This window comes from Arachis ipaensis, chromosome B05 (genome assembly GCF_000816755.2).
Source record: "Arachis ipaensis cultivar K30076 chromosome B05, Araip1.1, whole genome shotgun sequence".
Lineage (NCBI taxonomy): Eukaryota > Viridiplantae > Streptophyta > Magnoliopsida > Fabales > Fabaceae > Arachis > Arachis ipaensis.
The window spans coordinates 30,322,484-30,336,705 of record NC_029789.2 but is presented as its reverse complement, the minus strand read 5'-3'; the positions used below and the strand labels follow the sequence as shown (position 1 = coordinate 30,336,705).

At 34.5% G+C, this 14,222-nt stretch overlaps 1 protein-coding gene across 3 annotated transcripts in view; it reads right to left on the bottom strand.

The window, feature by feature from the left end:
• Window positions 11,979-14,222, bottom strand: part of LOC107643450 (5-formyltetrahydrofolate cyclo-ligase, mitochondrial) — a 4,275-nt gene continuing 2,031 nt past the window's right edge. The window contains exons 4-8 of one of the 3 annotated variants that reach the window (XM_021123489.1): window positions 13,680-13,721; window positions 13,547-13,592; window positions 12,672-12,742; window positions 12,478-12,557; window positions 11,979-12,375 (exon numbers count right to left, since the gene is read on the bottom strand). In XM_021123489.1, the coding sequence (XP_020979148.1) occupies window positions 12,361-12,375; window positions 12,478-12,557; window positions 12,672-12,742; window positions 13,547-13,592; window positions 13,680-13,721 (254 nt within the window). In that variant the 3' untranslated portion in view covers window positions 11,979-12,360. The other 2 variants (XM_016347102.2, XM_021123490.1) reach the window with 2 other exon arrangements.

Sequence of the window (14,222 nt, the reverse complement as noted above, 5' to 3'; positions counted from 1 at the left end):
AAGAAAATGAAATAAAAAAAAGAACTAAAAAATCTCTTAAGATGGCGTGTCATCATCACAACACCAAACTTAAAACTTTACTTGTCCTCAAGCAAAAAAGAAAGATAAGCGGAGTTTAGCTTAATGAAAAAGATTTGAAAAGCTTTTAAGATTGAAAACAAAAGCGGAATTTAGGATAATTCTTGTGGTTACATTCAGCTTCTCTTATCCTTCATAAATCTTGCATACTTAGAATTTAGGAATTTTCAAAACTAAAATTCAAATTATATTATGAGAATCCTTTGAATTTGTATGAATTGAAGGCAATTTACTTATTTGGGTTGGGAGAAAGATCTTTGCGAGCTTTTAACTATTAGTATTTTGTCACAAGACAGTTCTTAACAGACTTTCAATCAATAATTTCGGGCCAGTTGGCCTAAGTTACTAAATGATGAAGCACCCCTTGGATCCAATTATCTAAGCCTCTCCTTGACACAGTCACACCACAAGCACATAATTAGGGTTTTGATCCAAACGTTGATGCCCAGAGCCTCTTTGGACTTATTAATCTTTTGTCTTAAAGCAACTCTTTAAGCAAACTTTCAATCGATAATCCCGTTTCAGTTGGCCCAAGTTATCGCGTGATAAGGTGCCTCTCGAATTTACTAGCCCAAGTCTATCCTTAAAACAGAAACATCACAGGCACATAACTGGACCCTAATCATTGGTGCTCAGAGCCTTGGAACTTTTTATTTCTTTGATCTTTCCACACTTTTTTTTGAAATTGCTTCAAGTAATTGATGATGATTGAATTCTCATAATACTTCTTTAAATCTCCATTCTTGAATATTCTTTTTCCATTTTCTCAAGATTCAAGCATTTCAGATTTCTTCAAATGTGACCATATATATTTAAACACCTCTATTGTTTGCTTTTGAATTATTCAATTCAATCCTTTCATTAAGATATCCTCCATAAAAGTAGTTATTGAAGGAACAAGCATTCAAATTTTAAGTTTTTAGAGAAGAGATAAATAGAATAAGCAAAAAAAGATAGATTATGCAATGCATGCCAAGAAAAAAATAAACAGAAGAGAAAACAAAACAAATATAAAGAAAACTTAAAAGCAGAAGGAAAAAAAACAAAAACAAAAGGAAAGAAATAACTGACCACCATTAGAGAGGATTCATCTTATTCTTGATCTTACCCAAGTTTATTCAATTATCAGCACTACTACTTCTTGTGCCAGTTCTTTATGATCCATGGTGTTACTAACATCAAACTTAAAGGTTTATACCAAACTTAGATATTTATATTAAACTTAAAAATTGACAGAATAATGAGTGTAAATCATGGATAAAAGCATATGTGCATGAAAAGAAAAAGAATAAGATAAAACCATAATCATTGTGATTTTATATGAGGGGTATTTGATTTGAAAATGCCCGGCATCAGTTGAGGACGTCGGGTGTCTTTGCATGCATGTTCCCCTAGGAGCTTTCCTAATTCATGTGAGCATGGCCGTTTGGCATATAACCCAAAAAAAAAAATTTTGACGTAAATCAAAAGAGGGTAAATATATATGCAACAGAGGAGGAAGAGGAAGAAGAAGAAGATGATGGTGATGACTAAGACATCCTAAACAAAAAGAGCGAAAAAAGAACGAAAAAGAAAAACTAACTATAGTTGGGTTGCCTCCTTTCTTTATCATCACTAGCTTGACGTTGATCTTCTAGATTGGTTCAAATTGTTTCATAGCACCCCCCAGTGTTGTGTGTCTTAGTCAGCTCTTTGTGGCTTTCCTTCCTCAAATTGTTTGTTGTAATTGCTATTGCTACTAATACCTCTTCAGATGTCCTTTTTATTAATGAACCTCTTACTAATGAATCAATTATCGTTCTTGAGGTTTGAGATACCCTATCATAAAAGAAGTAGATTATCATCCAATCGGATAGGGCATGATGTGAGCATCCTTTGAACAGTTTTTTATACCTCTCTCATGCTTCAAAGAATGATTCACTCTCCTTTTCAGAAAAAGAAGCGAGGTTCTTCCTTAATCAGATTATATTTTTATTATCAGCCATCCTTTTTTTTTTCTTCCTCTCCTTGCATGTGCAATGAAAACAAAATCAAACTTACCTTGCGGTATAAAGAAGAATAAAGATGCAAAAAAAATTTAAATAAAATAAAAAAACTAAAAGAACGTAAAAAGAACCTAAAAGAAAGGAAAAGAAAAAAAAAGCAAAGAAAAAGGAACGTAAAATAAAAGAAAAAAAAATAAAAAGAAAATGAAAGTATAGAAGAAAAAGAACGTGAAACAAAAGAAACACAGTAAATAAAGATCAAAGTAAAAATTTAAACAGACGTTTATGTTGTCATTCTCAATTAATCCCTGGCAACGGTGCCAAAAATTTGAAGAGCAAAAATTGAAGCTCACGGACACCGGCAAGTGCACCGGATCGCTCAAGTAATACCACGATGAGTGGATATCGTTCCGACAAGGACTAAAGGATTGAGTAAGAAAATATCAGATTAAATACCTAATTAGATTAAAAAAACCTTATTTGAAGAAGGCAAGATTGAGGACTTTAGAACTTGAATGCTTGAATGCTTACGGACAGAGAACTTGAATTCTAATTTTAAAGAAGATAATGATGGTGAGACTTTAATGTAAGACTTCAAAATAAAATAAATATAGATTAATAACTCATAGAAAACATAAACAGAGCTCCTTTTTGTAACACCCTACCACACAAAACTTTACACCTAGGATGTAAAATAGAGGTAACGAGGCGCTACGACTTCTAAAAATAAAAACTTATATATAAAATATAATTGAAGAAGATTTATTCTAGGATCCTTTGAAGAAAAGTTAAAATCGAAAACGGTAAAACGAAAAGCGCAACACTCACGACACGTAAACAATAAATGGAAAAAGATAAGAGGAGCTAACATAGATATAACCGAAAGGGAGTTCCAAGGTACAAATATCAAAGCTCAGGACTCAGGTCGCGAAGATAAACCGGCTTGAGCACATAAGTATATAACATATATATACGAGAACCCAAAATAAACCCAAATACAGAGTTACAGAACCTATTTCTCCAAAGTAACCTCTAAGAGGAAGTTAATACATTAAATACATAAGCAGTAGAGATAAAAGTATCTACATATATACATATATCCAAAATAAAGCCCCAAAGACAAGGATCTCTGCTATCAGAAGCTTCCAGCATGCCTCAGCGAGGAGCCTCACATCCTGCATCTAAAAACCACAAAATATGTATGGAATGAGAACCGGAGGTTCTCAGCATGGTAACGGTGCCCACATAACTAACATATAAGATCCCGGGAAAGCCGAAGGCGATCCTAGAACTTCCGACAATAGATTCAATTTTAAACCATAAACAGGGTGAGGTATCTAAGGCTTCTTGGTTCCATCTCAAATCCTAACTTAACCCCTAAGCTCATCATCCCTTTCTCTAATCCTCCAAAATACTGATGCACAGACAAACAAAGCAGACAAAGCAAGCACAAGTAGATATTCAAATATAGCAAATAAGCATAGATATTCAAGTAAGCAAACCATAATGCAAAACCAAACAAGTCACATAAATACATATGATGCATGCCTTTCCTACTGGCTGTGAGCTCACGTGTCGGTTACTTGGCCAAAACCTGACACATCCCGTAGCTAACCTGGATATCGTCCTCTTGAAAATCGGTGAGCAGTACACCCCACGAACCCCACCATTGCAAGCAGTACACCACCACGAAGCTCGCAAGATTTTCAATTAGAAAAACAATACACACATGTGGGCAGTAAACCACCACGAACCCTACAAAACATTCATTTTTGAAAACATGTGGGTGGTACCCCACCACAAATCCCACACCAGTCTCTTTTAAAAACATGTGGGCGGTACACCACCATGAACCCCACATACTTCTCGACACTGGACAAGCGGTAAACCACCACGAACTTTACCAGGTCAATCACAAATAATTTTGTTTTCAAATCATTATACATTATACATTATTCATTCATATCCATTCATAATCATTCAAAGTCATTCACTAAGGCCAGATTCTTCATATACATATCACATTTACACACTTCTCATTCATACTTCTCCACTTTTCCAACTTTTTTCATCTCCAAGTTACTACTCATCTTTACCTTCTACTCACCATTCACCATAAAATTGAGGTTTAGAGGCTAAAAGAGTGAAAATAGAGGTTTAGAGGTTCAAAATTATATTTTAAAAGGTCACGCGTATGCGTGGGAGTGAAATTTGCCCATCACGCGTACGCATTGCCTCATCCGCGTACGCATGCATGCCGAACAGAAACTCCCATCCGCGTATGGAGGGGTTTGCATACGCATGCACATCAGATTAGTCAAAAATGGCTAAGTCTGCAAAATTTTAATTTTACATGCCGAACTTCCGACGCACATAACTTTTTCATTTTAAAATATTTTTCATCCGTTCTTCAAACGGTGTAAACTTCACGAACCCAATTTTCATATGAAATAAGTTTAAAACAATTTGGGGGTTCGGAAGCTGAGTTATGGCTTACCGAAATTCGGTCAAAAATTAACTTTTCACAAAATTTTCACAAGATTTCTAAACCTCAATTTTCACAACACTTCAATTCCATTCCTTTTAAAACTTACCAAACCACATCAACCCAAGCCCCAACATTACTCAATATACCAATTGCACCAATTTTACAAGTATGGTCACTTCCACACAATAATTCCTTCTCAACAATAATATAATCCATACCAACAACTCGCACGCACGCACGCACGCACGCATACATCATCAACACCATCAACTTTCTCATAACAAATGACAACCACTTAGCCAATCCACATTCAATTCAACACAATATATTACAAAATACATCACCATTATCATATCCAAGTCCAACATACATCACCATCATTATTATTATCAAAACATCATAATTATCATTGTTCAACACACAGTCAAGGCTAGTTCTCATCATTCACATCTTCCAATCCCAACAATAAAAATCATGCAATACAAATCATGAATACCATCATTCCTCACCCAAGTTCAAGATAACTCAACATTTACTTTAAGGTCACTAACCACTAATCATACATACATGCTTCAACCTATTTTATGGTTACCTAGTCTATGTTTTCACAAGACATTACATTTCAGTTACGAGAAACCAAAACTATACCTTGTCCGATTCTTCGCTAAACCCGAAACACTATGATTAGCACCATTCTGCTAAGACCCAAGCTTTCAAAGTCACACCAAATGGATCTCCAGCTCCCCAAAGTCCAACGTCAAGTCTCCAACACCACCAATGACCACTAACATGCCCCAAAACAACCTACAACTTAATCTAATACAAATAATCATCACTAAATCAATATAGATTCTTCTTAATCACAGATTTCACAAGGATTTGGGGATTCTTACCTTTCTCAAGCATCAATGGAGCAAAGCCCAATAATTTTCTCAACTTAATTCAAGCCTATAATATCAAAGAATAAAAAATCTCAACACCCACATATGGAATTTTCGAAATTGGGGAGAGAAAATTCGAATCTGAAAAGGTAACCTCCTTACCAAATTACTTACTGGGTTTTGTAAAGAATTCCAAGATAAACGCGTAGTCGTTGACGGTTCGTCAATCGAAGTTCCAGATTGGGAGATATGTCAAATTGAATGAAGAACAAGGGTTTGTTAATGGTGTTCTTCCTCTCCTCAAGTTTCCGGTGTGAAACATAATGAGGGAATGGAAGAAGGGTTGTTGCCTTTCACTTAATCAATGGTAATACGGATCCGGTTCGTACGGTTTGACCCGTTCGACTCAATTTTATGCCAAATTCTTTAAAATTAGTGTCAAAATTCTTATTTTAATTAGCTCTATCTCTTTAAATTATAAAATTTTATTTTTTTTAATTTTTATAATTAATAATTAATTTATTAGTGTGGATTTTACACTAACCCTTTGACAGAGAATTAGTTACCCATAGAAAAGTGAAAGAAAAACAAGAAAACTATGCTGAGTGGAATGTCCCACTCTGTAAACTAAGTTCACTTATTTATATCCCAAATTCTAAAATTCAAATTCAAACTATCCTAATCTTATCTCTCGGAGAGAAAGATAAGATAACTACTTACTAACTTCAATTTCAAATTCAAAATAATAATTCAAATCAAATCCTAAGAACTAAATCTCTTATATTTCTAGAAAGAATTAAGAAATAATCTTCTGGAGTCTTCAATATTTTGGATGTGATTAAAACTTCTAATGATGTGGATAATTAAGCTTGAGCCTTAATTGTTACTTCCTCAGAGTTGTAATTAGCTTTAAGTTGGGCTTGTATTAGAGACAATTGAGCAAAAAACCCAAAAACATCTTCAAGGACGCACACATACACCGAGCGTGGAGCATAGACCGCCGGACATAGATGAAGCTGCATGGGAGTCCGCTGGGCGTGGGAGAAGGCTGCCGGGCATGGGGATCATCCGCGGAACGTGGAGCCCATCTGCCAGGCGTGCATGTTGTCCGCTAGGCATGGGAGTTGGTCTGCCAAGCGTGCTCCATTTCCTTGTTCCTTATGGCACATTTTCTCTTTTTTATCCCACACTTTTTCTGTCTTTATGTTTTTCTTATGAAAAAGCTTTTGATTCTTGCTAGTTTTTAGCCGAAAACTCCCACAAAACACAAAAACACTATCCTAACTCCAAATATTTGATTATTTATTAAATTCTATTAAAAAAATATTAAAAGATTAAATTAAAACCTAAGAAAATGAAATAGAAAAGAACTAAAAAATCACTTAAAATGACGTGTCATCAGAAACCAACAATCTAACATACCATCTACAAATCTCTTATTTCAATTGCAAGTTTTTTTAAATTGTTTTATCCTTCAGATCTGTTCGAATTGCATCAAATAAGAATTTAATTTTTTAGGCGTTATGTGTGCATATTCTGGAAAGAACACAAGTCCTTCAAAATTCAAGGCTAATATTGATTTTTCAGAAATTTATATATTAAGTTAAAAAAAATACTAATTTCAGTTAAAAATAACTTTTGATAAAATATATCCATGTTCTCTTCAAAATAACTAGTTTTTTGAATACTAGAAAGAAGGAGACCATGAATCTCTACTCAATTTTTCTCGGTTACGCATGTAACCATAAAATGTTATAAGTGCTTAACCAAAACTAGTAATATCATCATTAGTAGACATGTAATTTTTTATGAGACATTTTTTCCTTATGTTGTTCTATTTTGAACTAGTTCTGCCCCTTCAACTCACAATCAATTTCCAAAAACATCTCTTACCATACCGCTGTTATCAACTTCTACCGCTTCATCATCTCCCTTAGATCCTTCACCTCTTACCAATCATTCCATCTTCAACCACTCCCTCCACACCTATTCCAGGTGACACTCCAGCGGTCCAACATCCTCAGTTGCTAATGATATTGACTCACCACCAAATGTTGCTACACCAATTCCAATTTCAGGGATTGAAATTCAATTACTAGCAGCCCAACACACTCTACTACTAAGAATGTTCATCTTATGATAACTAGATTCAAATATAGCACGTCAAAACCCAAAGCCTTATCTACAATTTTATCTAATACCCTTCTTGACCCTTAATTCTTACAGTATCCTCCTGTAAGTGCTAAACAAGCTGTGGCTCTTCCTTATTGGAAGAATGCTATGATCTATGACCTTGATGCTTTGGCCAAAAAGCAAACATGGAATTGGTCACTCTTCCACCACTACAAATAAAAAAGGCCTATGATAGCTAGTAAAAAGGGTAACCATAGATTTATGGTCACGGTTTTGGACCTATGGTCACGGTTTTTTATCGTGGCCTATTCTCTCGTGGCCATAGGTTTATGGTCACGGTTTTTTTATCTATAGTCACGGTTTCTATGGTTACAGTTTCAATTTTCAAAATTTGACACTTTAGACAACATTTTTTTACCGTGACTATAGATTAATCTATGGTCACGTGTAAAAACCGTGACCATAGCCTCTATGGTCACCCCTCCCTAAAACCGTGACCATAGCCTCTATAGTCACCCCTCTCTAAAACCGTGACCATAGTCTTATCTATGGTCATGATTTTAGCCGTGACCATAGCCTCTATGGTCACCCCACCTAAAACCGTGATCATTGCCTCTATGGTCACCCCTCCTTAAACCGTGACCATAGCCTTATCTATGGTCATGGTTTTTCGCCGTGATCATAGCCTCTATGGTCACCCCATCTTAAAACCGTGACCATAGCCTTATCTATGGTCACCGTTTTCACCATGGCCATAGCTTATCTATGATCACCCTATTTTTAAATGGTGACCATAGCCTATTTTGTTTTATCAAATTTAATTTTTTTAAAAGTATAATCACATCCCAAAATGATGATAATCACAAAATAAATCTAAGAATGAGAAATTCAATAAATCTAAATCATAAAAGTTTCATTAAAAACTAGATATCCATTACAACACTAATCAAAATAAGGTGTAATTTATCCATTACATGTAATATCGAATAAAGTTTCTTATCAAAAAATAAAGAACATTCAAAGTTGTTATAAATGGTGTCGCAGCAACTAGTCAACTCCTGTTGTCTTTACCAGTACGAAAAAATTATCGTGTACACAAAACAAAGCCAAAACAAATTTCAAGAGAAGGTAAAGAACATTCAAGAGTAGGAAAACAAAATAATCAATTAACAAACACTAATCCTAAAAGATCCTTTTAGGTCACCTCCTAATACCGTGACCATAGACCCTTTTAGGTCACCCTTTTTTGAAAAATCGTGACCATAGACCCCTTTTTTGTCACTGTAAAAAACAGTGACCATAGGCCCTTTTAGGTCACCCCCAAAACTGTGACCATAGATCTTTTAGGCCACCTCCCAAAACCGTGACCATTAGACCCTTTAGGTCACCCTCCAAAACCGTGACCATAGACCCTTTTAGGTTACCCTTTTTTGAAAAACCGTGATCATAGACCCTTTTAGGCCACCCTTTTTTAAAAAACCGTGACCATAGCTTTTTTTTTTTGGTCACGCTGAAAAACTGTGACCATAGATCCTCTCTATGGTCACGGTTTTTCACCATAACCAAAAAAACCGTGGCCATAGACTCAAAATATTGTAGTGCACCAAATTCAATTGTTATAGAATCCAAATGGGTTTTTGCTATTAAGAGAAACCCAAATGGGTCAGTTATGCGTTATAAGGCACGTTTGGTTGCTATGGAAAATCATCAAATTGAAGGTTTAGATTACACTAAAGGTTTTAGTCATGTCATATAGCCAGCAACTATTCGAGTTATCCTTACAATTGCTCTATCTTTTAAATGGCAAATCCAACGATACCATTTTAATAATGCATTTTTCAATGAAAAACTCAACAAAATTGTGTATGTGAGGCAGCCTCCTGAGTTTGAAAATGGTGATTCAACTCAAGTTTGCAAGTTACAAAAGGCCATATATGGTCTTAAGAAGGCTCTTAGAGCCTAATATATCACTTTTTCTGCATCATTAGCTGAATTCGGCTTCTGAAGCACCGGTAAGATCCTTCCTTGTTTCAAAAGAAAACTTCTTATGTAAATTTTATTCTGGTTTATGTTGATGATATTCTAGTTACAGGTAATAATTCAGATGCTATAAATACTTTAATGTCCAATTTGCATAATATGTTTTCATTAAAGAGTCTTGGAACCTTTAACTACTTAGGAATTGAGGCCACGAAAATGGCTTCTAGTGCATATCACCTACTAGGGGTGTACATTAAAAAATCAAAATGTGGTTAATTGATTAAAAAATCATAATCATATTTTAGTTAACTAATTTAACACCAGTTATTTTTTCAAAACCAATTTTTTTTAATTAGTTTTTAAATTTTATAACCAGTTAATAACCAATTTTATCATATAAAACCAATTTGATTAATTAGCCAAGATTAAATTTTTTATTAACCAAAAAATAGATTTAATTTTTAGATTAACTAAATCATGTTCAGCCCTATCACCAATCTCAAATTAAATACATCAAAGAATTGTTATTTAGGGCAGACATGAGTGATGCCAAACCTGCCCCCATCCCCCATGCTTTCATCCAAAAAAAAAACTCTCTAAAGATGGCTCTGAGAGCTATCCGGATCTAACATAATATAGATCAATTGTTGGTGCCTTACTATATTGTACTTTAACAATGCCAGGACTATCTTTTTCTGTTAATAAGGTAAGTCAGTTTATGCAAAGTTTATTGCTCTCTCATTGGAAATCAGTCAAAATAATATTAATAAGGTATCTTGTTGGTTCCACTAAGAAGGACTTATTGTTTCATCCTTCCACTCATTTTTGTAATGCAAATTGGGTATCTGACATTGATGATAGAAGATCATCATCAGGCTACTATGTCTTCCTTGGAAGCAATCTGGTTGCATGGTCAAGCAAAACACAACATGTTATAAGTAGGTCTAGTGCAGAATTAGAATTTTGAAGTCTGACGGCGGCTACTTCTAATCTCATTTGGCTGCAGAATCTTTTGAGCTAGGTCTCAAGCATTCTAGAACTCCAACAATTATTGTGACAATGCAAGTATTCTGCAATTGTCAGCAAATCCAATTCATCATAGCAGGACAGAAGCATTTTGGGCTCAACATTCACTTTGTGAGAGACTTAGCCTTTCAGAACAAGCTTCACATAATTCACATTCTAGGAATGGATCAGATTGCTGACATCTATACTAAACCTTTATCTCTAGCAGCCTTTGATAAATTTAAAAGCATGCTCAAAGCAACACCAAAAGTGTCATTGAGTTTGAGGGAGGATGATAAAGTTAAAGAAAATTGAGATTCTATTCCAATAACAGACTCAGTTAGCTAATAGTTTTCACTTTCCATGTTTAGTGTGTTAGTTAAGTTAGGTGTTGTTTTGTGTCTATATATAGCTGTTAGCATATTGTGATAACTAAGCTTTGTAATTTTAGAAACAGAATTCTGTTTCCCATTCCAATCATTAAGTGACAATACTCAAGATTCAATTTACTCTTCTTCCATTCTTCTCTCCTTCACTTTCTTCTTTATCACTGCTGCATAAACTTCTTCAATGTGGTACGTGAAGGTTGAAGGATAAGAAGTTCTTTGTAGAAAATGTATTTTATTCCTCCACATATTATGAGAAAAGGATTTGCGGTAAACTTTGATTTGACCGTGTAAGATCTACCAAGAAATAATGGGTTAATAGTCAAATTAGTCCCTCAAAGATAAGACATTCTTTAAATTCATTTCTAAAAAATTTTTTCAATCAAATTGGTGCTTCAAAAATTACGAATTAATCATATTTATTCTCTAGTCACTCCATTAACAATTTTCTTCAAAGATTGATGATGTAAAACTTTAATTGATAACATATATAATATCCGATATGTCTAATTGGATATTGACCAAATATATTTATGAAAATTTATTAATTTAGTCATTTTCCCAATTGCAAAAATCCTATTCCTAATATGACCTAGTGACTAAATTGATAAATTTTCATAAACATATTTAATCAATGTCCAATTCAACGTATTATGTGTCATGTATGCTATTAGTTAACATTTCACATCACCAATCGTTGACAAAAATTGTAATTGAAGTAACTGAAGAACAAATATGATTAATTCGTAATCTTTGAATGACCAATTTGATTGAAAAAATCTTTCAGAAACGAAATTGTTCTGAAATTGAAGAATGTCTTATCTTTCAGAGACTAATTTGACTATTAAACCAAGAAGTAATCCTTCACTAAAGATAGAGACTTGAAGATCCCCCGCTGCACAACTGAGTTTTGAAGCTCTGAAAGTTTCCCTTGATTAAAACTGCTGTCTGTTAAAAACGCAGCACTTTCTTTGACACCAATATGACAATATATCTATTGTCAATTTGTCATGGTCTAAACTTTTAATATGCTGCATTATAATTCATTTTAAAATAAATCACTTAATTGCAATTTCGATGCCTTCACAAATCTAATATAGTTTAAGGCTTAGTCAAGGCTAAGCTTGAGGCTCCAGCATTAGAAAAGAAGCAGCTCAAGTGTGGATAAAATGCATTCAAGTTATCTGGTTTACAGAATCGAATTTGCCATCCAAATCAAACTATATTGCATTATAAAACTTTGTCAAATCTTCAAAACGTCTAAAGAAGATGCAAGATGTGTTCCCATTGGCAGTAATTATTGCTTCAAAATAGCCCGAGACTGTAAAGATTCAATGAAGCTTCTGATAGCATGTTCATTTTGGACCACAATCAGGATTCCAGGCAAACGAGTAAGAATGTATTCTCCTGCCTATTAAATCATTTTAACTGCTAGCCAACTGATTCACAAGATAAAAAAAGAATTAAAAAAAAGAAACTGCTCATCAGTGACAATATTTGAATGCTACTGAGCTGATGGGTATGAAGCCAGAAGCTGTTACAAGAGCATCAACAGGAACATCGTAGGGAGTGGTAGGTATTCGCTCATTCTCTATTATTTGTAGAGAGTATGACAGCGCAACTGCAATAGATTGAAAAACAATGAAAATGAGGTAAATCAAGCGAAAATAATACGACAAGGTTCTGAAGTTGGTACATTTCCTTTAGACAGGAAGGCTTTCAAAGTAACTTTTACCAAGTAGAGGCTGCTTCCAATTCTTCTTCTTAATGAGCTCTTGGTAATTTTTGAGGAACATATCATAGTAACTGCAAAAAAAATTAAACAATCCTGAAAGCCATTAGTAAAAATAGACACAAACCAACGGTGAGAACTACAGAAGCATATTGTATACAATTTCCCGATATATAAGGAGCGCTCAGTTCAGTTCAATTTGTTTATCTTCATGGTATAGATTTTTTTTTAAAAGAGAAAAACTATAAATCAATTAAGTTCCGAGGTGGGGCGGGAAGTGTGCAGGGCAGGTATATATACCCACGGGTTTGGGTATGGGGCAAAACTAATGGGGAAGGAAATGGAGCAATGCCTGGGTATTCAGGACAGATATGGCTACTTAAATACCCGTCCCGTCCTGTCCTATTGCCATCCCTAACCCCGACTACTTGTATGAGCAAATAGCATTGTCCAAACGTAGTTGTATGAGGGGGGAACATGCTGCTATGGATACAAAGATGATGAAAATCTCTGAAATAGGAAGAACAAACATTTTTGTCTTTTACTCATTTAGGAATGCCTTTGTATAGGTGCAAGGAATGGTGAAAGTAGGTCTCATTTGGAATATTATGCACTGTTAACGCTGCAAGATAGTAATCTGATGAAAAGAATAAGGATGTCTTCTTCAAAGTTTGCTTCATTCTCTCCCCCATCATCTTGATTATGTTCATTTCCTTGATCATTTTAATCTTGTCAAGTTTGTTTTCTAGTATGGTCTCTCATTATGTATGGAAGAAATCCAGAAGATACACAGTCCCAAGCTGTTCATTCTGAAATGGAACATCATTTAACAAAACATGTAAACACAAGAAACAATTGATAGCAATCTCAGAACTTACCCACCACTGCGGCCCAGACGTCCTCCAAATTTGTCAAATGCAAGGCCTGCCAAGATGAGAAATATAGTGCAATGCTAAATCTGGATCATACCGCAGGTAATTAGCTGGTATCAGAAAGTGTCCAGAGAAATACCTGGTACGATGAACAAATCAACTGGATCAGTTGCTTGCATAACTGCCACAAGTAATATTCATGGAGATAACACGTTACTTTCTACTAAAGAGAATTAAGAGAAGCAAATTAGAAAGAAAAACATGAAGGAAACTGAAAATTATAAGACACGGGGAAAAGCTGATGAAAGCATGTATTTACATGTACGAAAGATCAATATACAAAGTTATAGTCAAATAGAGGAAGAGGAAAAATAGAAAGAGATGACTTCAAAAATAAAAAGCTATTGTCCAACATAACTAAGGTTACTACATTCACGAGTTCTGGTTTTCCCAACATATCTTAGTTTGCTTTTGCCATAAACAATTGAAATGGCCACCACAAAAGCAATATTCATGTTTGTGTCTCTGATTCTCAGGCAAAAATAAGCTAAATTGCTTGCCAGGAAAGAATATCAATACTCACGTAATGCATTGTCACCCTTATTGAAGCCCAAAAAAATTACTAGAAACACTATTAAAAAATTTGTCTTACCAACATCCTAAAATAAAATTTGACAGTATT